The 26,070-nt window shown below is 38.7% G+C and overlaps 2 protein-coding genes across 17 annotated transcripts in view; both read right to left on the bottom strand.

Moving 5' to 3' along the window:
* Positions 1–17,401, bottom strand: part of Agbl3 (AGBL carboxypeptidase 3) — a 95,020-nt gene extending 77,619 nt beyond the window's left edge. For 11 of the 13 annotated variants that reach the window (XR_009378199.1, XR_009378200.1, XM_059257550.1 and 8 more), the window contains exons 1-4: positions 13,288–13,401; positions 12,184–12,302; positions 11,132–11,192; positions 7,801–7,986 (exon numbers count right to left, since the gene is read on the bottom strand). Coding sequence is in view for 11 of the 13 variants with exons in the window: in XM_059257550.1 (XP_059113533.1) it covers positions 7,801–7,986; positions 11,132–11,192; positions 12,184–12,246 (310 nt within the window). In the remaining 2 variants the exon portion in view is untranslated. Of the gene's footprint in view, positions 1–7,800; positions 7,987–11,131; positions 11,193–12,183; positions 12,303–13,287; positions 13,402–16,532; positions 16,836–17,262 lie in introns of those variants that run through there. The other 2 variants (XM_059257551.1, XM_059257552.1) reach the window with 2 other exon arrangements.
* Positions 17,402–18,836: 1,435 nt separating this feature from the next.
* Cald1 (caldesmon 1) overlaps positions 18,837–26,070 on the bottom strand; it is a 186,857-nt gene continuing 179,623 nt past the window's right edge. For 3 of the 4 annotated variants that reach the window (XM_059257549.1, XM_059257548.1, XM_059257545.1), the window contains 2 exons: positions 23,920–24,000; positions 18,837–21,106 (listed from right to left, as the gene is read on the bottom strand). In XM_059257549.1, coding sequence (XP_059113532.1) covers positions 21,098–21,106; positions 23,920–24,000 — 90 coding nt within the window. In that variant the 3' untranslated portion in view covers positions 18,837–21,097. The remainder of the gene's footprint in view (positions 21,107–23,919; positions 24,001–26,070) is intronic. The other variant, XM_059257546.1, reaches the window with a different exon arrangement.

Genomic DNA, 26,070 nt, shown 5'->3' with positions numbered 1-26,070 from the left:
ACAATTGTTGAAAAGATTAATCTCTTATTGAATAGCTTTGTGACCACCAACATGTGGGTTTATTCTGTACTTTTTTTTTCTTTTTTGAGGACAAGGTTTCTCTGTGTAGCTCTGGCTGTCCTAGAATTAGCTCTGTAGACCAGGCTGGCCTCGAACTCAGGGATCTGTCTGTCTCTGCCTCCTGAGTGCTGGGGTTGAAGGCATGTGCCACCACATGTTCAGCAATTCTGTACTTTTAATTTTATCCACTTGTCTGTTATATATTCTCATGGAAAAATAGTTCCAAACTGTCTAAATAACTGTTAGTTTACAGTAAAATTTGAAAGGAGATATGAGTCCTTAATTTGGTTTTTCAATTTTTTTTTTTTAACTTTTTGCTACTCAGTGTTTCTTGAGTTTCCATATAAATCTTAGGGTTGATATGTTAAGTTTTACAAAGCAATTAGTTGGCATTCTAATGAGAATTGAGTTTTGTTCCAGTCTACTTTCTGCTGCTGTATATATATTTCAAAGCTGCACAGTCACCTCCATAGTCTAAATCCTTGAGACACTTCCAAATACTGCCGACAGTGACAATAGCTAGAGAATTAACATGGAGATTACACTTCTATGCCTCTTAAAACAAGAACCAATGCACCAAATTAAACCAACATCCTGACTCATCATAGGAAAAAGCCTTTCACTATGAAAGCTTATTTGTAAAATTAGAACAGACAATGGATTCACAGATATGTAAACATCAACACAGAAAAGAAGCAGCAAGGAACATAAAAATTGCCTAGAAACAAACTATAGTAAAGGATATTTAAAAATGCCTTAAAGCAGTGGTTCTCAACCTTCCTAATGCTATGACCCTTTCATACAGTTCCTTATACTGTGGTGACCCTCAACCATAAAATTATTTTATTGCAGCCAGGAGGTGGTGGTGTATGCCTTTAATCCTAGCACTCGAAAGGCAGAGCCAGGTGGATCTCTGTGAGTTCGAGGCCAGCCTGCAGAATGAGATCCAGGAAAGGCACCAAAACTACACAGAGAAACCCTGTCTCGAAAAACAAAATAAACAAACAAACAAATAAAACCCAAAAAAACAAAAACAAAATAAAAAAGAAAAAAGGAAAAAATTATTTTATTGCTACTTCAAAACTTAAATTTTGCTACTGTTATGAATTGTAATTTAAATATTTGATATGCAGGATATCTGATATGCGACCTCTGTGAAAGGGTCGTTTGACCCCAAAGGAGTCAGGACCCATATGTTGAGAGGAATTAAAATAATGATCCTCAGGAAATTCAATAAGATGTGAGAAAATAGACGATTCAGGAAAATGAAGAAAACAATTCATGATCTCACCAAAGAACTCAACACAATTAAGATATTAAAAAGAACCAAACAAATCTTGAAGCTAAATGACTCAAATGAAATAAATTTGACAGCCTCAACAACAAACTAGGTTAAGATGAATTTAATTTTAATTGATTTCTAGAAATAGCAAAAAGTAGAGATTTCGTTTTATTATTCCCCATGCTTGTATCTATCTATATTTATACCTGCACCTTTATTTCTATCTATACCTCCATCATCTCTATAGCTCTATCCATATTTCCAGTTTTCCAAGCACCTGTTTTTTGTTTTGTTTTGTTTTAATGAAGATCATTTTTTTCTTCGGTGTGTTCTTGGTACCTTTGTAAAAAAAAACTCAGTTAGCTGTAAGTAGATGGATTTCTGGATCACCTCTGATTCTGACTGTGCTGCCCATTAGTTTTGCAGTGCTCAAACTCAGGGCCTTGCATGGGCAAGCCAGCTACTTCCCCAGGTCTACCATGTTGTTTTGCTTACTGCAACTTTGTAGTTTATTTTGAAATCAAGTTTTGTGATGTTTCAAGCTCTGTTCTAAACTCATTAATAAGGTACCAATTAAATTATGGTTCATTTACTTAATGAAATCTAACATAACAATCATAAAATATTGGTCTATATGAGCTAATTTGGAAAGACTTTCACATTAGACAACTGTGTATACAACCGGGCTAAAGAAAAGCCTGCCTTTTTTTGTTTTGTTTATCTACATGGCACACTGGATGTCTAGCTTTGACTCTTAGCTAAGAAAAGGACAGTAACATTAGTAGATGAACTGTTTAAGGTTTTAGGCTGCTCTGGTAACCCCCAAAAGTTTATAAACTTATGGCTTTCATTTGGCAGTACATTTAAACACGCTGTTTTAACCACATTATAGGAGAGGCACAAAACTTAGTTTTGATTTGCCTTAGTTTCTGAGGCAGAGTGATTCACTGCATACATGTTGTTTTAATCAGAAGTCTCTCTCTCTCTCTCTCTCTCTCTCTCTCTCTCTCTCTCCCCCCCCCCTCTCTCTCTCTCTCTCTCTCTGTGTGTGTGTGTGTGTGTGTGTGTGTGAGAATAAAGACTCTGGGAAGCTTGTACCAGGATGTCTTCTGGGCTCCAGCATTTGCCAGAAGCCTCTTTGTTTTGCTACACCATTCTTCTAACTTTAAATAAAAGCAATCTACAAGTGGAATTGTTTAGTCTTGTATGTCCTATCAAATATTTAAACTTGTTTTAAAAAGCAATCTCAAAGGAATGTATAAGACCGTGGAAAAGACTTTCTGAAATGACAGCATGTAGCAAAAGCTGTTAAAGATACCTGGGAGCTAATTTACAATTCTTCCTACATAAAGAATGTAGTAGAAAAAAAAAAGAATGTAGTAGATGTTGCAGTTTGATAACAAGCACAACCTGCAAATATTATAGGACACAGACTGAACAAAACAACATGGCACAGCCCTTACCAAAGCTGTCATCCTGCATGATTCTACCATGGAGAGTGTGTCACTAGTAACAGTGAAACTTCCATCATGACTCTAGGGATCTTGGGAAACCAATGCTGAGAAAGGTTGCATTTGCACCTGCATTGTGGAGTGTTTGTACCTTCATTCATAGGGGAAGCTGGGTTCATGAAGCTCAAAGTCTATTTAATGTGCAAGACACCTGAAACATGGCACCAGAGAATCTAACGATTTTTGAAAACAGGAGTTTGGTAATGTAATACACACACACACACACACACACACACGCACACACACACACACACACACACAATTTGGAATTGGTACCTGCAAGCATAAAACTGGGAGTGTGTATCAAGTAATCAGGGTGTAGAGACATTCTCCATCCTGAGGCATGGATGTCAATCACTAAGGACTAAATGGAAGTTGAAAATTAAGTGCTATAAATGTAAGAACAGGATGCACCAAAGATGTGAAAGTGGGCTGTCCAGTCAGGGGGAGAGAAAGTAGCTAAATGGAATCAGCATGGGGTAGAGGCATGCTGGGAAGCAGTGATGTGCTGGGCTTTACTTTCCTCTCTCTTTGGGTCTCTTCTGCTCTCATTCTCTTCTCACTCCCACAAAAGAGAGCATAGACAGAGGCCACAGGAGAAGCAGGAAGGGCATTCCTTCTCAACTCCAATCCCTTCTCACTGACACAGCAACAAAAAGAGATCAGGAAAACAGAAGCAAGACATAAAAAGGACTTGAGGAAGAGTTAAGATTTAGTGTGTAGTGGTGTTTTTTTTTTTTTTTTTTTCCTGTTTGATTTTTGTATTTCTTTCCCTGGTAAATGAACAAAAAGAAAATAGCTTTTAGAGGAGAAGTAGGATAACAGAGCTGAAAGGACAAACAGGAGATACCCTAAACTATGAAAAATATACACTGAAGTCATCTCTCAAAATAAATGGTGCTTATTCTTTCTTTTCTTTTCTTTCTTTTTTTTTTTTGGGAGGGTGGGGGCAAAGGGTTTCTCTGTGTAGCTTTTGGAGCCTGTCCTGGAACTCACTTTGTAGATCAGGCTGGCCTTGAACTCACAGAGACCCGCGTGCTTCTGCCTCCCAAGTGCTGGGATTAAAGGCATACACCATCACCGCCCAGCAGTGGTGCTTATTCTTAATAAATTTCTAGACCTATAATTTGGAAGTTGGGGGAAATTTTGGCTTTCTTCTCTATAAGCAAAACCACTATTCTTTCTGCTTCTCTATGCCCCTATCTGTTGAGTGCCTGTCTTGCCATGATACCTATCTCTCTAAAACCAGATAATGTAAGAAGAAAATTTAGTTTTTAAGAACTCCTTGCTGGGTGGTGGTGGTGCATACTTTTACTTCCAGGACTTGGGAGGCAGAGGCAAGCAGATCTCTGTAAGTTCAAGGCCAGCCTGGTCTACAAAGTGAGTTCCAGGACAGGCTCCAAAAGCTACACAGAAAAACCCTATCCCCAAAAAATCATTCATATACTGTGAAAATGTGTTGCTCTCACTGTTAATAAAAAACTTATTGGCCAATAGCTAGGCAGGATTTTTGGGCAGAGAGAACACTGGAAAGAATTTGGGCAGAGTCTGAGGAGTCTCAAGCCAAATGAAGAACCAACATGGGAATTTCATAGATGGGGTAAATGAGCCCTGGGGTAACACACAGATTAACAGAAATGGGTTAATTTAAGTTGTTAGGCTGGAGACAAGCCTAAGCTATTGGCTGAGCATTTATAATTAATAATAAGTCTCTGAGTGATTATTTGGGAGCAGCTGCCTACACATGCCTACAAAAAACTCCACCTACAAATGGCACCCACCATTGGGCAATGTAGATTCACATAAAACCTGAGAAAGCTTTAAAAAGGTTCTAAACACACAAAAACAGAGCCAAACCTGGCTTCCTAGTCTCATGTCTCTCATGCCAGCCACAGTACAGAGATGCATCTCCTGGCAGCTGCCTCTGGGAGGAGTCAGTTGCCAGCTGCCAGGCACTAAGCTAAGCTGCACCAATGGCTGCTAACATAGCAGTTTAGGATTCACCTTAGGCAATCAAAGAACAATTCAGATGCTCAGTAAACACATCAAGATGGAAAAAAATCTCTAAATGGGTTACAATGTGTTTAAGATATACATAAGCCTGGGAGAAAGAAGAGAAAAGTATATACAGTCACAGATTAAAAAATAGTTTAAAAATAATAAAGTCCTTAAAAAGGAGTGAAGTAAAATAAAAATAAAAAATATATAATAAGCCACATAAAGATGGGAAATAAACAGAGAATCTGGATTTTGTATATTGTTGCGTTGTCTTTAGATTTTCTGATTGCTAATGAAGACACAACACATTGGATTATGAAAACTGATAGATTAAACAACCATATTTTAAAATGTCTTGACTTCAAAATGGAAGTCAGAAGATATGTTACTTTGGGGAAGAGGTTATGCGTTTATTTCCACAAGAAATGGTAAGCTGTGGATTCATTCTAGGTTGATATGGATCAGGTTTGGTCAAGGAAGACCCCCTGAAAATCCTGGCTACATAAAGAAATAAACCTAAAAGAACCACAGAACACTTAACGCATATTTTACCTACTCAAACATAAAACAAAAAATCCTCTTTGACTAACTTGTATACAATGCATAGTCTATACTTGTATTAATATAGATATATATGTTACTTTTAAAAGTTTATGTATTTTCAGAATACGGGGACCAGACACCAATGAAAACAAATGGCCCAGGTGATCCAGCATCTCAAAATACCTCCGTTGCAGTCTCCTCAGAGTTCTGCATCCAGAACAGCTTCAAGGCTGCTGGCTGAGATGGTCCAGCCTCACAGACTACTGCAGCCCAGACTTAACTATTATCCTGAATTTTCTCAGGGTCCTCCAAGGATGTTAGTACCCCCAGAAAACAGGAAGTAGTTTAGAGAAAACACCTATATTCCCAAAAGATGGGTTATGAATGTTGTTATCATTAAAGAGGGTTGGTTACAAGTTGTTAATTTGTCACAGTCAGAAAAAAAAAGCTAAACAAAAGAGTTAAATTCAAAGATCCCTTTCTAAAGGAAAAAAGGGGGATATGATATAGGAATGACAGGAAAAAAGGATAGATTATTAAATCTACTTTAATCCAAAAACAACTATTAATCTCAAAATATTTTACAGCCAGATGTCTATGTCATTAGGTATCATTACACCCTTCTGGGTCTTTGATGTAATTAAAGACTAAATAGTTAAACTTATAGTTTTCCTTAGTCTTGTTAAAAGCTAAATTAGGCATAAAACTTTAGACTTACAAAGATTAAATACAGTATTTTCTCCAATTTTGCCAAATACAAATGGGATACATATTGTAACTATGATTCTTACCTGATAACTGTTTTTGTTATAGGTTTACTATATAAAGGTTAAAACCTTCCTTTTTAATTAGACAAAAAGGGGGAAATGCTGTGGAATAATCCTTCTGTACACTGTGAAAATGTGTTGTTCTCATTGTTAATAAAAAGTTGATTGGCTGATAGCTAGGCAGGATTTTTCGGGCAGAGAGAACACTGGGAAGAAGGGCAGATCCTGGAGATGCAAGCCAGACACAAAAGAAGCAACACTGAATTTCATAGATGAGGTAAATGAGCCTTGGGGCAGTGTACAGATTAACAGAAATGGGTTAATTTAAGTTGAAAGAGCTGGCTGGAGACAAGCCTAAGCAGTTGGCTGAGCATTTATAATTAATAAATTTTTGTGTGGTTATTTGAGGAGTGGCTGCTGGGACACAGAAAAACACCACCTACAGGCAGATCTTTGAGTTCTGAGTTTTAGGCCAACCTGGTCTACAGAGTGAGTTCCAGGATGGCCAGGGCTATGCAGAGAAGCCCTGTCTTGAAAAACCAAACAAAAACAAAACAACAACAAAAAAATCAACAAACAAAAAACTTCCTGAGTGGCATTTAACTTCAGTAGGCACTGTAATAATTACAGAGAGTTTTAAATTTTATCCACCCACAAATATTTTATTAGAGTTCTACATGGTAACAGCGTATGTGGACTCTACAATCAACAAGAGAAAAATAGCAGTGGGAAGGTGCAGAGCAATGAGGATTTTTTGACTGTCTTTATTCCACTGTCTTTGACTATGGACATTAAGTCTATGAGCTCTTTCTAGGATAGTAGAAAATGAATTTGGGAATGCACACATAAAGAAAGAAACAAACAAAAAATACACTTTAAATAAGCCTACAGTCCATCCGTGTCCACTGAAGAAAAGAAACAAGAAGTGGGGAAAAAAGGCAAAGACAAAGGGGTTTAAGGAGTTAGATAATCAAAGAGGAACAGAAATGGCAACAAGAGAAAGACAAGCATCAGCAAAGACATAGCGAGAAGAAAAGAGCCTGAGGGCAAGGATGGAAGAACAAAAATGAGTGAGACTACAGTTCACGAGTATTGACACTGGTACAGGCCCAGTATGTCTGACTAGGAAGTCATATCTTTTGGAATTGTTCGGAGCTAATACAGACCTGGGACTTTTGTTTATTTGAAATAGGAACCAGTGATATACAACCTAGGGTGGCCTTGAACTTGCAATCCTCTGCCTCAGCCTCCTGTGTGCTGGAATGACAGGTATGCCTATGTTCTGGCATACATTTTAAATCCTTCTATTTAAGCACAGTGAAATGTGAAGAGTCTGAATTCTGTATGTTATTGTGTTTTCTGAACTGCAATGTCCATAAGTATAAAATGCATACGAGATTTGGATGACTCTGAGCAAAAAGATAGTGAAATATTTTTATATACTTCAATTAAATGGACTATTATTTTAAAATTAATTCCACTTTTAAAGCTGTATAGCTAGTAGGAAATTTTTATTTATACATATGGCTTATGTTATACTTCTGGAATGCAGTTGTTAGATATTAGTCTCCTCATTAACATCAAGACTGATAAAAAAAATTTGCTTATGTCTGAATTCCCCAAACTTCTAAAAACATACCAATATGCTGGACTTTTTCATCAATAACCTCACAGTGGTATGGCCACCGTGTCGGGCTCAATGGACCAGAAGAAGAGACACCATATAAATCCCTTGGTTCACGAAGGCGTGGTACCCATCTTCCTAGCCGATACTCCAATAAAATCTGTGTAGTTCGAGGGAAGAATGGGTCACCAATAGCATCAGCTGAAAAAAGATTGAAACACAATCATGAGTGACTACAAGGAAATCCCTAATTCCTACGTGTTTCACATAGTTCTTCTTTTCCTTTTAATATACTAAATTTATACATATTTATAGATATATTAACTATTTAATAATTCACGACATTCTAAATATCTAAATGAAATTTTGTGATAACTGATCTTCATAATAGCTAAAAATGTTTGTTAACGTATATAGTATCATTTTATAATGAGAACCAATACTTTAAAAATGTCTGTTTCTTGTAGCTTCCCTAGCAGATCATCTAAATTTGACTTTTAAATGTGTGTGTGAGAGCCTATGGAGTCCAGAGGACCTTTGTTTTGGTTTCATCCTCAAGAACACTGTTCACCTACACTGGGACAGGGTCTCTCACTGGCCCAGAACCCGCCAATTAGGCTGAACTGGCTTTCCAGCGAGCCTACAGATCTTTCTGTCTCATAGACCTCTCCTTTGCTGGGATTACAAGAGCAAACCACTATGCCAGACATCATTATGGTTCGAACTCTGGTCCTCATATTTGCGAGGCAAGTACTTTACCGAATGATCTATTTCTCCAAGCCCTATATTTGACTTCTTAACCATACTAATTGTCCAGTGAGTTAAATACAGTCATTGACTATAACTTCACCACTTATTGGAACTGTATTCCTAAAGGTTGCTAGTGTTCTCTTAGTCATAAGCTTTTCACTGTGTGACCCAACCTCAGGAGTGTGGTTCATACAGTTATCATGGGCCTACCCTCTCAGCAGCCAGTGCAGTGGCCCTTTCTTTCTCTGTCAGTGTGTGATTGTATGGCATCAGTTTGATGTGAAATTCTAAGTTTATTTTCCTTCTTTTATATAACTACCAAACCTGTGAACTAACCTGGACATTCCACTAGGATCCACCTAAATTCTCTGCTCCACTTTAAACAATCAAATCTTTGCTTTGCTTATGAAGTCACTCTTTAAGTCTGTCTGTAGCTTAGATAGTGTTTCTAAACCCTTCCTGGTCTTAAGCACCCAATTTGTGGACTGTTGTTGCTCAAATCATCTCGTTAAATATGTCAAAATTACATTTTAATAGGCTTTACCCAAATTGGACCACCTTAAACATATGACTGTGACTTTATTTAATATGTATCACAGATAAATATCTACACTGATCCTTCAGAATTACTTTGATATGGCTATAAGAATTCATCTGTGGCTCTTTACTATTATATCTTCACTTGTAGAAGCTTTCCTTATAGTGCATAGTACAATATATACCTTGAACACAATGTGATGTGATTTAATTAATAATTTTCCTATTGTTGGATATTCAGATTGTTTCTAACTTTTGACTCAATTAGTAAGAGAGTCAGAAGAAATACTTGTCCTAACATATACCAAAATATCATATTTAAAGCTATAATTTACAACATTAACAGAGACTCATGAGTCCAGGGATGGAAAGATGGGATTTAGTACATGATAAAGTTAACATGTCTAACATGTGGTAAAGGTGTCATTTCAAATCAATGATAAAAATTGACAAATTTCAATAAAAATTACCACAGAATACAAAATGACACTCTAGCTATTTATATATTAGAAAATAAAGCCTACTCATGTGAGAAACTAAATATCAAAATTCAGATTAACATAGACAAGTACTTAAGATTTTTTTGATGAGTATACTCATGACCCTGGAGTAGAGTATTTTGTAATTTGAATAAGATAAAAATAAAGAGCCATAGATGAATACTGATAAACACAACCACACCAAAATAATTATAAATGATGGAAGCAACATAAGCAAAAATCAAAGAATTACCATGAATGGGCAATTCATAAAAAGGAATATAGACAATTCACAATTTCTCTGACAATATACCAGTTAAAACAAGGAGTTACATCCTGTTTTCCATTAGATGGCAAAGCTAAAAAAACAAAAACAAAAACAAAATAAACAAAAAAACAAATAGGTAGCAGAGAAGCATTCACAGAATAGTGTTATACAATTTCTATTACTATAGTATATGTATATAGATACACATATACACAAACACTTTATATATGCACATATAATACACACGTATGTATATACACATATATACACTTGTAAAGAGAAAAATCTAGAAAAATACATACTATGCTGGTTGGTGTTTGTCAACTCAACATAAACCTAGACATTTGGGAAGATGGAATCCTGAGAAAATGCCTCCACGACACTGGTAAGTAGGCAAGTCTGTGGAGTATTTTCTTGATTAATGATTGATGGAAGAGGGCCCAGCTCAATGGTGGAGTTGCCATCACTGGGCAATGGTCCTGGATGGTATAAGAAAGCAAGCTCAGCAAGCCAGGAAGCAACATTCCTCCATGGCTTCTGCTTTGGTTACTGCCTCTAGCTCAGTTCCTGGAGTTCTTCCCTGACTTCCCTTAGTAATGGAGTGTGACCTGAGAGTAATAGATGAAATAAACCCTTTCCTTCCCAAGCTGCCTTTAGTCATGGTATTGTCACAGCAACAGAAACCCTAGCAATGACACATACCAACTTAAGAAGAGTAAGTAAATCTTAAAAGTGAAGATTTGTTTTAGAATGGTGGTAAAAGACAAGTGAAAAGGCTTTAACATCAGTATTGGACTGTGTTAGATATGTAAATATTTACTGGAAATATTTTACAATTTGTCAGTACAACTATAAACGTTTACATTTTAAAAAATTCAGAATAAATCAAGATGCCCACACACACATATATAAATACTTGCAACTGAATAACCTTATTTTTAAAACTACTTATCCAACTATATATTACTGAAATAAATATGTATTTCTAATACTTTGTGTTTGTTATAGCTTATGCCTTTAAAGAACAGTTCTATTTTTTGAATAAAATGAAAAGGTAACTCCTTATGTTTAACAGTCACAAATAATCACTGCTTTCATTTAATTTCATTCATTACTTTATAATATTAACCAGGGTTACTTAAAACCATCCTGAAAAGTTTAAACTCCAAAGTGGATATATTTCTTCCTCCCTACCCACCAAAATAAGCACTGTTTTACTAAATCTGGATTTTTTTTCAGTTTCCTTCTACTACTTTTTATCCACTCAAGGTTTCATGATAAAGGGAGTTTGAAAAGACAAATGAGTTCAAACCTGCTAGTATTGTACACTGATGAATATCATCACTTACAAATTTCATGAATGTATCCACATCCTGAAACAAAAGAAGTTTAAAATTGAAGAACCAATAATATCAAAATCCGGAGTTTTGTTTAACATCTACTTGAGTACTTGGGATTGTCTTTAATAAATGGAAGACTCCAACAATTATTTGGGTAACTGGCCCCAAAGCAGTAGTTCCAATTCACTGGAACCTTAAAATTTGCATCTTTATTTCTCTTCTTCCACAGGGTATGGTCATGATAATGACTGCAGAGAAGGAATAAAGTTTAAAGATCCTGGGAACCCTTGGGAAAACAACTGGAGAATGAGAACACAAAAACACAGAAAGTTATGGAGAACTATATATTATTTGAATGACTTTGGGACTTTAAATATATTATAATTTATTCTTTTAAAAGGAACTCTCTTAGAACAGGTTGTAGGACCAGACACAGGTTTTCAAACACTACACCCATTCTCCTCCTTTCTCTACTCTCCACATCCTTGCCCTCTGTTATTAGAGAGGCATATTCACACACTGTGGTGAAACACAAGACCACCGGCAGGAACACCAGTGGTTCTAGGATGGTGCATATTATGCTGTAACATAATTAGCACATAAGGGAGTTAAGTAGATATGGGTTGTAAAAATAAAATCCCTAATGATTACATACATAAATTTAATAAAATCCAGAATAATCTTACCCAAGTATTTTCTCAAGAAAAATACTTTTTTCCTATTTTAAAAAAATGTTTTTAATTGAAATAGAATTAGATCTAAAATTTTAGCCCCCTTCATCCCTCCCAACCCTTCCCATTGCCCCTCCGCACTTTCAAGAAAAATCAATTCTTTTTCTTTCTTTCTAGCTAGGGTATATCACAAAATAAGTTTTTCAGTCAAGTTATTTCCTAACTTCCATGACAATGATTTCATCTTCCATTTTATTTTTACATCACATTATTTCTACAATGTTTTAATTGGGAATATATGATTTACAACACATTTTATCTCAAATTATGTAAAGTAATAGAGAAAGACATACCGATTCATCGTCATCACTGATACTTCTGTCTGAATAGTCTTCCTCCTCTGAATCTTCTGACATGTCTTCCAATGTCTGCCTTGAACTTTCTTTTCTTATGTGGGGAGGCTGACAAAGTCCTAAGGAAATTATTTGACAGCTTTTCTTTTAAGCTAAGGTGTGTATGTCCTACATTAAATGAATACTCCAAAACATACATAATTGTATTTAATTAACAGTGACAGATCTCTAAAAACTAAACTAATGATGATACAGGAAATTAATTACAATTTCAAAGATTTGAGGAAACTATCCACTACTACAGTAAAGACAAACCCCCTAAATGGTTATCCAATACCAAATGGTCAGCTCTATAAATATATACATACAAGCAATATTCAATAGACTTCTGCAGGTTGCATTTATATATTTATTTGCACACACATGTAGCGATAATAATGAAAAAGAGGTTATGAATCTGAGAGTGTTGGAAGAGGGTAAATGATGTAATTATATTTTAATTAAATAAAAAATTAAAATGAAGACACAAAGATCAGTGCACAGGGAATGGGGAGGTGAATCTGGGAGGAGATGGAGGGGACAACTAAATTTATAACATATGTTAATATGTTTAATGAACAAAAATAAAACTGAAAAAAGTCTGTTAAAAAAGAAGACATATCATGTAAATAATTTAGTTGAAAAACTTTCACAGCACATAGCCAAACCATTTACATTTTATATCTGTAATTAAACACTACACAGCAATAGTAACCTCAGGATTATCCCCAGGCATTAAAAATTAGGCAGCAAGAAAAAGTATAATTATTCAGGCAATAAAATGTTGCAATACTTTAAAAACTTTTCTCTTCCTCCTTAACTTTCAATTGACCCAAAAGTTTCAGTGTCTACAACCTGAGTTTCTCTTTAATTTTGATCATTACTGTACAGTTAATTACATCATGAGCACTGATGTACCCGAAGGTTCTGTTGGAGATGACCACGGCTGCTTTCTAGGCAAGCTTGCTACCAAGCAACGAAATAATCAAAACTCCTTGCCAAGATTTTACGCTTTGGAGGATACCAAAGGAATTTACCAATTTAACAACTACTGGTTTATGTTACCTATAAGAACAAGAGTTTAGGAGCGTGGGCTGCACGCAACTGACAAGACTCCACAGCCCTTGGTTTACAGAAGAGCGTGTTTGGGGGGCGCTGACCGCACAGAAGGCCTCGCAAGCTTCATCATAAACAACATCTGCCACCGAGACAGCTGTTCCTAGACGACATCTCAGAGTGGACGCTGACGCTCTAGCCCCGGGGTGGAAGGAGCTTCAGCCCCGGATGACAGCTCGAAATAGGGACGACAGCCGGCCAGGCACCCGGCCGCCGTCGCCGCCTCCTTACGTGCACGGGTGAGGCGGGCTAGCGCTGGGGGCTGGAAGCTCGCGGCCGCCGGGCCACGCCGGAGGAGGACGCGAACGAGGAGCCGCGCGGCCGCGCCAAGCCTTCTCCGCGGGCCGGAGCTGGGGGCCCGCGCCGAGCCTCCTCCACGCCTACTTGGGCCCCGCGCCGCCCCGCGCTGAGGGGCGCATTTCCCGCGCTCCCCTGCCGCCCGCCTCGCTCCCTCGGCCTCTTCAAGCCAGCCAGGTCGTTCCACCCTTGCCGGGAGAGTACTTCAGGACGTCCCCCAGACTCCCGGAGACCACAGGGCCAGAGGAAACACCATCGTAATTCAGCGGCCGCAGCCACGCCCTCCATGGAGAGCGGGCCGCTTGTTGCCGGGGCGACGGCTGTACTCTCGCGAGACTTCGGGCAGCTCTAGGGATTCACTTAGCGACTGCTAGGAAGGGAGTGAGGGTTTTTTTGGCGGGAGAGGGACGCTAGGGCGATGATGGGAACTCTGGAGGTTTGGAGAGGTTTGGAGTGTTGCAGGCTGGAGAGAGGGAAGGCGGGACAGCAATTTGTTCTGAGTGACAGCACATTTGTTTGCTAGGTCCCTGCGCAGAGAAGGCCGTAGAACATACTGTTTAAGGCTTGCGTCTTGAGGCTCACTTGACTTCTAACAGCCTGACCATGGGCAAGTTAATTTTCTGGACTAAACTTTCTTCATCCAGAAAAAGAATGCAGTAATTGTACTTGGAGTTAAAAGGTTGACTTCCATTCTGCATAATTGTAATCCGTCCTTAGCCTGGAAATGAAACTTAAATGCTTGATTTGGAGGAATCATGGTTATATGAGGGCAGACTCTCAGAAAGTCTCATTACATTAGAAATTCTTTGTTAGCCAACATTTTACAAGCAAAAAATCTTTTTTTTTAAACCTTATTTAAGTCAATGAACTACCCTATAACAGACTTGAGGGGTTTTTTTTTTTTTTTTTTTTTTTGTACATCTCATCCCAATTTATTAGTCATGTTTAACTTTGGTGGGTAATAGAGTTGGAACAATTTTCCAAGTAAAGTTAAAAACCCATAAAGACAAAGAACAAATAGGTGTTTGGTGCCCTCATGGGCCACATTATATGCTCTCAGACTTGTGATATTGTAGAAACAGGGGTAATAGGCTTGAAAAGTGAAATAAAGACGAAGCACTTTTATTTAAGCATGGAAATGGGTTAGCATCTCGAGATTTGGTAAGTTTCTGAAAATGTGTTTGGGTCAGCAATACAAAAGCTTGGGACTTGGTGTTTTTTTGGACATTGATCTGAGGAAATAAAGTGTACCTTAGATCATGATCATTTGAAAATTAGTTTTCATAGTTTGGTGAGCTCGGTTTTATGCCATATGTACATCACTAAAGGTGACCTGCTCAGAAAATCTTTGCTGTGGTTTGAGGGTATCCTCAAAGGTCCAGGTGCTGAAATTTACTTGCCATTGTGAAATTGTAAGGACAGAACTTAACCCTACTTGTGTTTATATGTGGGGCCATTCAAAGGCCATCAAGGTGGGCTCCTCATAATTAATACTTAGTGGCTTTATAAGAGAGACCAGAGGAGACACGCTCCCTGTTTCTGAACTCTGCCAGCAAGACCATCACCAAATGTGTTCCCTTGACCTGCATCTCTAGAACCATAGCCAAACTAGACGGTTTCTCTTTAAACTTACACAGCCAGTGGTATTGTGCTATTAGAAACAGTAAATGGGCAAAGACAGTCTTTATATATGGAATCTCTTTCTTTCCTGTTGGACTTTAGTCGTGGGTAAAGGCCATAGACTGTCAGGTTCACAAGACGAAGCTCTGAGAAATGACCCAGCCAGGTATGGAAGAGGCAAAGATAGGAGTTAAATTGTATCTCTCTCTACATATATGTGTCCATATGTGCACATTAGCATATGTCAACAAATCTTTATAGAGAAGAATGATGTTAGTGCATCAGAGAATAACTTAGAAATTCAGCCAAACTTTGAAAATCACATTCATTCACTATGCACCCGACCTTTACTGGTTAGCTCACATCACAGACGATTGGCAGTACAAGGCTATTGCAGGGAGCAGAACAGTTTTTCATGGAATTACATTCTAGTGGGAAAAAAGCAGAGAAAACAATAGAACCATGCAGATGAAAATCGCTATGAAGAGGAGTAAAGAGCATAGCAAGTGCTGGAGGTGAGTGGCATGGCAGTGTAGTTCTTCCAGATGAGGTGGCTAGGGAAGTCCTCTGCCTAGGCGGTGTTTGAACAGGAGAATAAGCCATGGGGATGACTAGAGAAGACCTTGCTGAGGGGGAAAAGGCAGCAAGTCCAGAGGCTGTGAAAGAAGTGCTGGCTGGAGCTGGTGTCATTTGAAAGACAAGTCAGATGGATTTTCCTCTCCTCCAGTTAAATTTAAAATGGCGTTTGAAGTGTCTGCTTTAAAGGTTTAAAAAATGAGTTTTAAAAATTATTTGTATTGCATTTGTGGGGGGACATGCATGGTACAGTGTATGTGTGGAGGTCAGGGGACAACTGGAAGGAGTCTATTCTCTCCTTCTTCCATGTGGGCCCTGGGATCGAACTCAGGTTGTCTGGTGTGGTGGTAAGTGCCTTTTCCCACTGAACCGTCTCCTAGTTTTACTTTTTTTTTTTGTTTGTTTTTTGTTTTTGTTTTTGTTTTTTGTTTTTCGAGACAGGGTTTCTCTGTGTAGCTTTGCACCTCTCCTGGAACTCACTTCATAGCCCAGGCTGGCCTCGAACTCACAGAGATCCGCCTGGCTCTGCCTCCCGAGTGCTGGGATTAAAGGCATGCGCCACCACCGCCCGGCTAGTTTTACATTTTTAATTTAACATTTTTTTAAATTTGATTTCAGACAGTAGCACAGACTAGGAATTAGAGTCTTTGCTCTTAAGTTAAAATGAAAATGAGGTCTGGAATAATCTCATAAAGACTTACGGAGTTTTGTTCCCTTCTCTGTGTGTGATCTCACCACCGAAAGCTACTGGACAGACTCATACAGCCAGTGTGTACCTTTTCCAGAGGCACATGCAGCCTGAAGTAACTTCCCTGTTCTACTTCCCTATAGCAGTAGGACTCACAGCATTCAAAACAAAAAACAAAGAATAAGAAAAAAGGAAAAGAAAGCTAAAGCTGTATTACTGCAAAGGCATAATCTCCGAATGGGCATTAGGAGGAAAATTCATTTTGATGAAATGGCAAAAATGTAAGTTATGGTTAGGAATATAACTTACTTTGAATAATTTATCATTTAGAATTTACTAAACAGATCTAGATAAGAAAACAAAATGACCAGAGCAGTCATTCTTTGTGACATCATAGAAGTTAGGTATCATGGGGACTTAGAGGTCTTTTCACACAGTTTAGTTGATGAAGCCATTCTGGGAACGGGGCGCCAGAGGCTGGCCAGAATGCAGCCAGAGGTGCAGAGGCTGCCCCTTCCTTGCACTTTCTGGTTTTAGGATGACCCACTCAATGGCCAAACCTCTCAAAGTGTTCCCAAACCCAGATCTTGAGATCTGTCCCCCTCAGCAGCTAACCAAGACTCAACTTAAGGGTCATTCCATAAACTTGCCTTCATTATGTTCTCTTTTCCCTTCAAGAGTCTTGCCTCTTGTTGGTTTGGGATTAAGACATCCCGGGGCCAAAAGGACAAAGGTCTCTTTACCTGGTCAAGTCACCACGTACATGGTTGGTCTCACATGCTTGTCTGTGGACTTCCTGAGGAGAGCAACTTCTTCAGGCCTCCTCTCCCCATCTGCACACACAATGAGCTCTCCTCAAGGCACAGTTATTATCTGGCAGTAATCTCATGTGCCAGAGTGAGGAGTGTAATAATTCAGAGTGTGGGTTTAGGAATCTATTACTAGTGGTTAAGTATTCTGTGACTTAACAGCTCACTGACTGTTGGCAAGTGTTAAAAGTTCTTTATAATAGACTAGTACCTCTCTTGTAGGATTACTGAGAGGCTTTAAAGGGTGAAGCGCACGTCAAGTTCTAAGCAATTACCTCTATTTCACTCATGTAATGTGAGGGACAAGTTCCAGCTGTTACTCTCTTCTAGCATAACACAGTGGTTTTCCAGGTATCCCGGCATGGAACCAGTAGCATTAATATTATTTGCTATTTTTTTAAGATGTAAATTCTCAGGCTCCACCCCAGACTTATAGAATCAGAAACTGGAGTAGAATAGTCTGTTTCCACAAGTCTAGCAGGTGACCTGGTTGTAACCTCCATTTTGAGAACCATTGGCACAGCAGGATAGGTGTTGACTCTGAAACTATGGTACCTAGTTGGGTGGCCTAAAAGAAATTCTTTAACCTTTCTGTGCCACAGTTTCCTTGTAAACAGGAATATAATGTCACCTACCTAATAGTGTTATGAGCATTAAGTGTTGGTCCTAGTCAGTGCTCTCATTTGTCGTCACTGACAATGTTTAAGCACATTCTCACACAGACCTAAGTGGGTGGGGAAAAGAGGAGGAGGGGGAGGAGGGTGCAGTGGAGGAGGAGGGGGAGGAAGAACTGGCTTCTCAAAGCAACATCTGCAAAACAGCAGAGTCACCATAGCATCAGAATCGTTGGAAATGCACTCTCAGGGACCTGTCCAGACCTACTAAATGACGTGCATATTTTATAAAATATAGTGAGTGTTCTTTAAAACAACATACCGCAGCAAAAATTCTGCTATTAAATCTGAAGTGGAGTGAAGTAAGGGGTCAGTATTATCTGTGGAGCTGAGATTGGATGAGCTGACACACAAACTCTAAAGCTGGGAACAAGACGATGCACAAAATCCATGACTCTTCCTGCCTCCAGCCTCTGAGTACCCCAGATCACAAGCTTGTGCTGGGCACCTAGCCTTTACTTTTGTTTAGAAGGAGAATTTTTTAAATGTTCTGTCAGTTGTCCACCTCAGGGCACTTTTGAGCATTTGGTTAGAAAATTCCCTGTAGTAAGAAATACTTTAAAATCTGATCTGTGCCAAGCATGCTAACAATTACTTGTAACCTCAGCACTTGAGAGGCGGAGGCAGGAAGGTCAGGAGTTCAGGGTCATTCTTGGCTTCATAATGAGTTCCAGGGCAGCCTGGGCTACATGAAATCCTGTCTCAAAATGCTATTTTCCTTTATAGAGTGAAACCAACACTCAACGTGAAGTGCAAGCACCTTGCCATCCTCCTTATTATTATAGACACATTTCTCACAATCAATAGAGCAAAGAAAAATGCATGAGGCAGAGATATTTGGAAGAATTCCATTTATTGTGGATGCATTTCACAATATATTTTTATTGCAGCGATCAGTCATCAGTGAAAAATACCAAGTGTTTATAATGTTTTTTAACAATGGCAGATTCACAGAACACGCTAGTCAACGTGCAGTTTCCTCTCTTAAAGATAACAGAGAGCTGTAATTGAACAAGTAAATGAGGAATTTGCTTTCCCAAAGATGAAATCCGAACAGAACAAAATTCTACCCTAAAACTCATGTCATCCAAATATTGGAATAAAATTTAGGATCAAGACATTCTTTCACAACTTTGAACTTTCTTAAAAGCAACAAAAAACCAAAAAACCTAGATAATAGCTGTCAGAAGACCTTTGTTCAAAGCTCTAACACATGTTCCCTCACCATCAGCCTTAAATTGAACTTTGATCCATTTTACTCCAATGATGGAAGTCATTTCCACGTGCACCATGTGCATTCTAGTTTATCTTGTCATAGACTTATGTCTACTCTGTCATGGGTAGATGACTTGTGTAGTCTTAGTGGCTTTCCTTCCTTTGGCCCAAGTTTGCTAAAAGCTAAGGAATCCAACTAACTCTTACTAATTCATGAGAAGAACAGACTTTTCAAGGCAGCAGTTACCCCTCAAGCCAACCTTTCCCTCTTGAAGGGAAATATGTGGATTAGAAATGGTTATTTTGGAGGCTCTCCCAATGCAGAAGGAATGGAGACTAAGATAATTTGGGTTAAGTCAGCTGAGGTATGAGTTTGTACAATGACACTATATGCATAGAATGGCCTATATAAGAACATTTTGTAAGATGCTGGAGTACTTTTCATTATCTACTAGGAAGAATGAAGACATGATGTCTTAATGGTGGAGTTCCTAAAGACCCCTGAGGGGGAAAGTAACACTATTAAAATTTACATATAGTTTTGAAATTTAAAGCTATTATCAACTTAGGACAGTACCAACTGACTAATAAAGACATAAAATTTTAATTTAAAAAGTCTGAGTACATAAAGATAGAAGCCCTGCCATGCCTTTGCTCACTTTACCTGTCTGCTTCTACATGAGGTAAAGTTGGTCTTTGTTTAGGCATCTACACGAATTCTGGTTTGTGCAATACTGTCACCAAAATGCTTGGCTTTAAGTAGAGAAAGAAGAAACCTTAGATATCATGTAGGTCACTTTTTGGGGAACTTCACTGTTAACAAATAAGTAGGCTTTGAGCTTGGTCCAGATGGTAGACTTAATAAAATTCACACTGGACTTCAAGACTGCCCTCAATTATAAACTAAATACTATGTCTTATAAGAAATTTTAACTGATTTTGACACTTCTAATCTCTTTTTTCAAATACTTTTTTCTTATAAGTCATTGGGCATTGAGAACATAGCTATACTTAACTTCCATGTTTCTACTGGCAAATATGAAATATTAATATAATATTGTGATTTTAACCTCCAAAAGCTGTGATATTGGTTAGTTACAAGGACATACTACTAAATATAATAGTCTAGCACATTTAAGAGCAGTCTACCATTAGTGTGTCTGTATACATGTATGCACATACATTACATAGTTGTGTTATCTAAATGTGGTTCAGGCTACTATCACTACCAAAGAAATCCACAAAGCAATCAACCTGAAAAAAAAATCAGTACCACTGTCAGCTAAAATAATCATCCAATTAGGTCTATGAATCAGCACATAAAAAAAGCAATATCTCAACAGTACATCTTTTTTTTTTAAAAAAAGACAATCATTATTGCCCCATATCAGATCTGAAATGGGTTACTTTCAGATATTTTCGATTGCCTTCTTTGATAATTTCTTCCATGCTTTAGTCTAAAGTGCAGAAACATGATGTCTTTATTGAAACAAAACAAAACCTACGGTTCATTTCCCCCACTAGATACTGCATACATTCCTCAGATAATCTTAACCTCGAATTCCTTTTGTTGACTTCCAATGTGGTTGGTGTCACTGTACAGATGACAGTAGACAGTAGCGAGTCTATTTCACAGCATGAGTTTCTTTAGAAACAGGCTCCTCTGCAAAAGCAGTACTTTGACCATGAACATCTCTAGTTGTGATTATTAAATATGGTGAGCATATACATGGGTTTACTGGGATATTGGAAAATTAAAAAAAAAAAGGAAAATGAACCCAATTTAGTAAATCAACATAAATATAAACAGAGCAATTAGCCCCCTACAACTGAGCTGGCCCAGCAAGACGTCTTGCAGTTGGGTTCTTTCTCCGATTGTTTCAAACCTGCTGAGAGAAGAGAACTTTAAATCAGCAGCCCACAGTGTTTTAGTAGGACAGATTTTGCCAGAAAAATAAACTAAAAAGACTCATGGTGTGATAGGAGTAAATATAAACAAGAAGAAAGGGAAGGGTACTACTGGCATTCTGTTCAAATGTGACCTTTCACTCCATCTTTATACTGATTTTTTTTTTCACTTTTTCTTTCTCCTGGATGTTCCTATGTTGACCTTCATCTTTTCTCAAGACACTCAAATTCAAGATGGCTTTTAAGCTCTCCAATACGACTGGGAATTTCCAGTGTTTTACATGACTGGTTAGCTCAGTCAAGGCCACATCAACATGTAATTATGACAGAGGATATGCTTATATCTGCTTTTCTCCCATATACCCCTAGCCATCTTTTTTTTTCTTACCCCTACACTCTGATCCCTGAGACTTATCTGACCCTTAATCTATTCTTACCCATTCCTCTCCCCTTCATCCAGCTGCTAAAAGTCCCTGCTGAGGTAATAACATATTGTATGACAGATTGCATTTTCAAAGTGCAGTGTATTTTTATTTCAAGGGAATGGTCACACAATAAGTAGGGAGTTTGATGTTTTGGAGCAGGAACCCCTCACCTGCTGTTAAGGGCTCATTAAATCAGCTAGGTCTGGGGTTTTACTATAACCGCTGTAAGAGATCAGTGGGAGAGGCTAGTGAGGGAGGCATGGGGCATGAAATGCACTCCTCCACTTTGGACCACCATGCTGCACAACCCCAAGTGCACCCTCCTTGCTGTCCTGTATGTGAGAGGTGTCCTTTTAGTCCCACCATTTCAGAGTGGTTTTGCTCTACTTTCCATAGCCCGAATGTGACCACAGGGCTTCTGATACCTGTGACAGTAGATAGTCAACATCCCCTGCTCAGAAAGGAAGCTGTCATAATACTTGGACCACTACTTTGGAAGATATATCTATGCTACCAGGATTTGAGTCTTAGGCCCACAAGTTCATTCTTTGTGTTTAAAAAAAATCATACTTCCCCTGCCACCAATAGAAAATTATGAAGGGAATTTAAGAACATTACATTTTCTGCTGAATGTACATTCTAAAAAATATGGGTAATGGTTAAGAATATAGGTTCAGAAGCCAGGCATGGTGGCAAATGCCTTTAATTCCAGCACTTGTGAGGCGGAGGCAGGTTGATCTCTGTGAGTTTGAGGCCAGCCTGGTCTACAAAATGAGTTCCAGGGCATCCAGGGCTGTTACACAAAGAAACCTTGTCTCAAAAAAATAAAATAAAATAAAATAAATAAATAAATAAATAAATAAATAAATAAATAAATAAAAGAATGTAGGCTTAGAGCAGAGTGCTTGAGTATCAGTGTAGGTATTTTTTGAACATAAACATTTTTATTTTTGTTTAATGTTTGTGTTTTGACTGCATGCCTAGTGCCCTTGGAGGCTAGGAGAGAGTGCCGATCCCTGGTACTGTAGTTACAGAGGGTTGTGAGCTGCTTTGTGGGTGCTGGGAATCAAACCTGGGACATCTGCAGGAGCAGCAAATGCTCTTAACAACCGAGCTGTCTTTCCTGCCCCTCAGTGCACATTGTCTAACAAGTTCCTTTACAAAAGTTATTTAATTTCTCAATGCCTCATTTTCTTCAGCTTAAAATGGGAATAATCCTACCACTTGCCTCTCACAGTAGCTGGAGGATCACATGAGACAGTAATGGTGCCTGCCAAACAGTAGCTGTTCCCTCAGTCTTGGTGGTTGGCAGTGGTGATCATCACTGGGTCCTTTTTAGCATACTTAGCAGTCATTTGGATAATGGGAGTATTTAGAAGTCACTTTAAGTAGAGAGGCTGGGCTGGTCACTGGGTCAAAAGAGCAATCAATAACCGATGGAGGAGGTGGAGCGGCACACTTGGGCAGCTGCACCAGGTTGGAGAGAGTGCAGAATGCAGAAAAAGGGGACCTCACTCCTTACTGCAGTGGGTCGCAGTGGGTCCTCTAGCTGCCTTCAGGAAGCTCATTAGCCTGGAGTTTGCTGAGGAAGTCTCTACCCTAGGGTTCTGCAGTACTTGGAAGCAGACTATTCTCACCTTATTACTGAGCTGAGTTCTCTTTCTAAATTTTCTCCTATTGGGGGACAGGCTGGATCTGTTTCTTGAAATGGGGAAAGGCCACAATTAGGAGGGCATTACCTCCTTATACAACCAGTAGTACTGGTTATTCTCTGAGTGTATTTTAAACACCACCCAGAGTGTGTTTCTGAAAAATATGCAAACCCTTTTCCTAGAGGACCAAGCATTCTTAGCCATTAGTCTTCACTGGATAGCATATTTTGTCTATTTAACATTTTTTCCCCATAGCCGCCTGAAGTCTGAGGCTGTGGGCAATGTCTCCTGGGAGAGTTCTAGAAATGGAGCCAATGAAGGAGACACACAATTTCTCCCAAGAGATTTGTTTTCCCCTAAATAACTGTGTAGCCAATCAGGGACCCTGCCAAGAAAGATAGCCCATGCTTATCCCATATGGCCCTCTTGGCCAGCTTTTCCACAACTATGACAACTCTTCAGAAACTGTCTTACTGGAAAGCATTCCATGACTGAGCCATTGATGCTGTAAGCCTGACAAACAGGCAGTGCCAATGGCTTTGTAAATTGTCCTTTTTCTGAGCTACACACAAGACTTTTAGAAACTGATGGTCGTCCAAGCACAGATTTGTGAGTCAGCAATATTTCTCATTTGACCCCAGGACATCTTATTCCATGATTCATCAGGAAAAAAAAATCAACAGCTGACACAGGACACCCCCCCCCCCAGGATATTACCTTAGTGGGGGAAGTGACCTTGTCCACGGATTGCTTTTCCCAGAGGTTTCGCTTGCCAGATACATCCCCTGGCCTCAAGTCCTAATGAAAGACAACAGGAAAAAAAAAAAAGATGATAGGTGACCATTCATGATTTCTGGCTAGGCCTATGTAAGCTAGCTACCACATCTACTGTCCAAAATGGAAGAACCACTAGCTTCTGACTTGTGAACAGACCTTGGCCTGTTTCATGAGAATGGGCTGAAAATGCATACAGCATCTGGGTTCTTCACAATTCTCTGGCTACAGATGTCCATGTTGCCTACCCAAGAGGCAGGCTGGAAGGTTAGAGTGCTTCTCAGGCCCACTGTGGCTTAGGGAGCGCACTTGGAAGCACCTGACCTCTGTAGTGTCTGCATGGAACTAAATTCTCCTAGCCCCCATGGTTCTGTGCTAACACATTCTTTGCTAGCTCCCATCTCCCCAGCTCATTCCCTGTAGTGTTTTATTCATGCCCTAACAACTCCCTTGTACAGGATCACTGTCTTAGGGTCTGGCAACCTGAAGGAAGACACTAAAATCATTCTGTTTCTTGATGGCCAAATGTATAGTTCAGAAGTGGATTAGTAGAACCTAGTCCCACAAAAATAATCACATGTCACAAATGATAACCCTAAGAGAAGTGGGCAATTGATGATGTATGTTAAGAACATGTGTGAATCCTGGGAAGGAAACAGTAAAATATGACCCATCATAGTTATACAGCCATGGGTTCCTGTTTACTACCTCATAATTAATTTCATTTGGATAGGGATCCAAATTTCTGTTTCCACTTACTTTTCTTCCAGCCTTTGCTTATATTAGTACTTGGCACGGGTAGTTTGGAGAAAATGAATGTGTTTTACTGAAATAGGACTGCTTACTTTGGCAATGCCTTTTCTCATTAGGAAGGCAAAGCTAGCAACTGTAGTTTTTCATAGATACTGGTTTTGATGAACATACTCAGTTTCGATGAACATATTTCTGACACAGAGCACCGGCCTCTCAATACTGAACGTGCACTGTTAAATAATGCCATATGAAGATTTGTCATACTCTTATTGAGTTTATGGGCTTGTGGCATGAATTCCTGATCTTCTATTAGAAAGCGATACCTATTTAACTTGGAAACGTTAGGCAACAAATCATATTTAAAAAGAAAAAAAAAAGAATTCCACTACATTTGCCAATGTGGGTAAAAGTTGCCAAATTGTCTGGAAGACCTAAAAACATTGGCAACTATAGTAAGGAACATGCTGGCAGAGGCTCTGAAAAGTGGGTATCATCGCTTATTTATTTGATTCATAGATGACAAATATTTTTCTTTCACATGAGTGTTCCTACCTAAGAAAATAGATTGCATTTCCCTAAAGTAGTGTTGATGAATCTTTCAAGATCACTTAAAGAGTTTAAATAAGGTGTTTTAAGAAAATATCAACATCCACATTGTAAGCCAGTATTTTCAAGCCAAAGAGGAAATATAAATGGAATTACCTGACCAGCCTATATGTTAGAGAAAGACCCACTCTGGGAGAAGAGGGAGAAATGAAGGCAGGAAAGGCAGGTTTCCAGTCAACCAGAGACGAAAGAGTGAAGAAGAGAAGCCAGCTGAGAAAGACATCATTCTTTTTAAACAAAAAGAAAGACATGTTAGCACTTCAATTGCTACATGACATGCAGTTTAGAAACAAAGAACAGACAAACCAGCTAAAACATTCAGAATTGAATTCCAGTTACAAAGTTATACTGGAAGTCTATAAATTTTACTCATAAGTAGCTTGAATGTCCCAGAAAAATACACAAGGCAGGACGATGTTTAATTTTAAATATGCTCATTTTCTGGGGGATAATGATAATTTTGAGCACCTGTAATTCTTGGCATCTCTGAAAATGAGGCCATAACTATTAAGTCTTGTATGGCTTTTCTTCTGGAGTTGTAGAACTCAACACACTAGCGGTAGTCCTGTGGATTACTCTTCTACTTGTGGGGGTTTCATTATGGATAAAGACTTTTGTTGAAAAAACTCTGACTTTGTTCTCATGGCCACAAGAGAAATACTTGCAAACAAAAAGCCTAAGATTTCTTCTCTATCTACCCATGGTGAGAATAAAAAATGGGTTGAGAATTGTATC

Source organism: Peromyscus eremicus, chromosome 3 (genome assembly GCF_949786415.1).
Source record: "Peromyscus eremicus chromosome 3, PerEre_H2_v1, whole genome shotgun sequence".
Lineage (NCBI taxonomy): Eukaryota > Metazoa > Chordata > Mammalia > Rodentia > Cricetidae > Peromyscus > Peromyscus eremicus.
Note: the sequence above shows the minus strand (reverse complement) of the source record. Positions and strands in the feature narration are given on the sequence as shown.